Source organism: Montipora foliosa, chromosome 13, assembly GCF_036669935.1.
Source record: "Montipora foliosa isolate CH-2021 chromosome 13, ASM3666993v2, whole genome shotgun sequence".
Classification (NCBI taxonomy): Eukaryota; Metazoa; Cnidaria; class Anthozoa; order Scleractinia; family Acroporidae; genus Montipora; species Montipora foliosa.
Window position 1 is genome coordinate 22799891 of NC_090881.1, and position 2500 is coordinate 22802390.

At 39.4% G+C, this 2500-nt stretch overlaps 1 protein-coding gene across 1 annotated transcript in view; it reads right to left on the reverse strand.

Moving 5' to 3' along the window:
* Positions 1-1677, reverse strand: part of LOC137982241 (tubulin beta-4B chain) — a 3580-nt gene extending 1903 nt beyond the window's left edge. The window contains exons 1-4 of the mRNA XM_068829320.1: positions 1511-1677; positions 1268-1376; positions 1046-1156; positions 259-716 (exon numbers count right to left, since the gene is read on the reverse strand). Of these exons, the coding sequence (XP_068685421.1) occupies positions 259-716; positions 1046-1156; positions 1268-1376; positions 1511-1567 (735 nt within the window). The 5' untranslated portion in view covers positions 1568-1677. The remainder of the gene's footprint in view (positions 1-258; positions 717-1045; positions 1157-1267; positions 1377-1510) is intronic.
* Between the last annotated feature and the right edge of the window lie 823 nt (positions 1678-2500).

A 2500-nucleotide genomic window follows, 5' to 3' on the forward strand; every position in this document is an offset into this window, starting at 1 on the left:
AGTCGAGCGCACTAACCATGTTATTGTTATTGTTATTGTTATTGTTAACGTTTCTGCTATTTTCTGTAAGTATTCATATTAGTCTTCAGTACTTCTCATTACAGTTTATACGTATCAACCCCTAATATCGAAAAACTTCCACATATAGCGACACAAGTAAGAATAGGCGAATTTTCATGCTTCCATGACAAGCAACAGCCTGTCGTTTCTCTTTTGTCGTTTCACCTAGATTCCATGTTAAATCTTTGTAATATTTACCTGGCCGGGAAATCGAAGGCAGGTTGTTACACCACTCATCGTAGCGGAGACAAGATGGTTTAAATCGCCATAAGTAGGTGTGGTGAGTTTCAAAGTCCTAAAGCAGATATCATAAAGAGCTTCGTTGTCAATGCAGTATGTCTCATCGGTATTCTCGACCAGTTGATGTACTGAGAGCGTTGCGTTGTATGGTTCAACCACGGTATCAGAGACTTTAGGTGAGGGAACAACGCTAAAAGTGTTCATAATTCGGTCGGGATATTCTTCGCGGATCTTTGATATCAGCAAGGTCCCCATTCCCGAGCCGGTTCCGCCACCCAATGAGTGCGTGAGTTGGAATCCTTGCAAGCAATCACAGCTTTCAGCTTCTTTTCGGACAACATCAAGTACAGAGTCGACAAGTTCAGCGCCCTCTGTGTAATGTCCCTTCGCCCAGTTGTTGCCAGCTCCACTTTGTCCTATGAAGTGAAGATCACGGGTAACAAAGCCAACTACACTTCTTCTCAAATATTATTCAACGTCCTCGGATTCGAGACTGTATTTCGAAAAACCTCCAGTACGTAGCCTTTTGTTTTGTAGGAGCAAAAATGTAATTATAAAACTGATTCTGGTATCATATTCCAACTCCAATTAACTTGAAAACTGAAATACTCTACAGTTATAAAAATATCAGATTTCTTTCAAGTTACTTGTTTCCTTGTTTTTTTTTTCAAATTAAGCCAAAGTTCAATCCAGCTTAAGCTTAACTTTAGAACTGCATTGCTTAATCTCAATCTATTTAACTCACCGAAAACAAAGTTATCAGGTCTAAAAATTTGTCCGAAAGGTCCGGAGCGAACTGAATCCATCGTACCAGGTTCTAAGTCTACTAATACAGCCCTGGGGACATATTTTCCTCCTGATAGTGAAATGAAAAGAAAATTAAAGAGATGAGTGACGTAAACACACAAGGCCTCTTGAGTAAACCGGCTTTAAACTTCAGCTTGAATCTAGCGCTTGTCAAACTTACCAGTTGCTTCATTGTAGTAGACGTTTATTCTTTCCAACTGAAGGTCAGAGTCTCCGTGATAGGTCCCGGTTGGATCAATTCCATGTTCGTCGGAGATAACTTCCCAAAACTGAGGAAAGAAGAAAATTGAGGCCACGGGTTACGGGGTAAAAATGCACAACTTGTCAAATTTGTGGGCCGGGAAGCCTGAGACATTTTCCAGTAGAAAAACGGCCACGATTAAAAACACTTATCAAAACCTACCTTTGCACCGATTTGGTTTCCGCATTGGCCTGCTTGAAGATGAACGATTTCACGCATTTTAACGGAGTAAAATAGCCACGCTCAGCCGAGGGGATAAAATTAAGAACCGACTTGATATAAATCTGCTAACAAAATAGTCAAGGTGGTTGGTTGTTAAAATTCGTCATAAAGGCAAGCGCGAGATAAACGTCACCAGAAAGAGCCACGTGTATTTTGAAATGACGCTTTCTGATTGGTCAATTTCATTGTCAGGGTAATTTCTTAATGACGGGTACCAAGTGGGCGCATATTTTAAAAAATTGTCGTAAAAAAAGGAAAGGTCTATCCATCTTTTACAAAATGAGTTGAAGGACCATTCTTTAACTTAAAGCCCGCGTTCTTTTCATTTCAATTAAATTATGACCCTAGTTCAAAATGGACTGGAAAAAATATTAAGACGTAACTTACAGTACCGCTCGAGAAAAAACAAACAAAACAAACAAGCAAACTTTCAAATTTACCGGCTCGCATAATGAGTAGGCCCGCTAAATTACCCAATCACATCGTTTGTTCTATATGACAGACGAAATTAAACTTGATAGCTAATTTAAATAGTAAAATAGTTTGCCATGTTGCAACTGGTATTTGGTTCCAATGCGGAAATCGAATTTGAGGCTTTTGCATTTGCAATGTAAAAGATTACTTAAAAGAAGTAGAAAAGGCTTAGGATCACTTATTCTGAGTCGTAGAACAGAGCTTGATGTTATCATTGGTAACTTATGTTATAACAATAGACTCTAATTAGAACCTCGCTAATACATCTGCGTATGTTGCTTGTCCTTGAGTCTCAAGTGAAAACCAGGCTCTGAACGCAAATCAAAATCTGCGACCTAAGACGGAGGTCAAATCTCAAAAAGTAACACGTGGGATCCCTAAGCTTCCCCAGAGCCTCGGATCGACCCAAGGAATAAATTCTGTTCCTGAAAGAAGGAATAGTGCTATTCAGGGAAT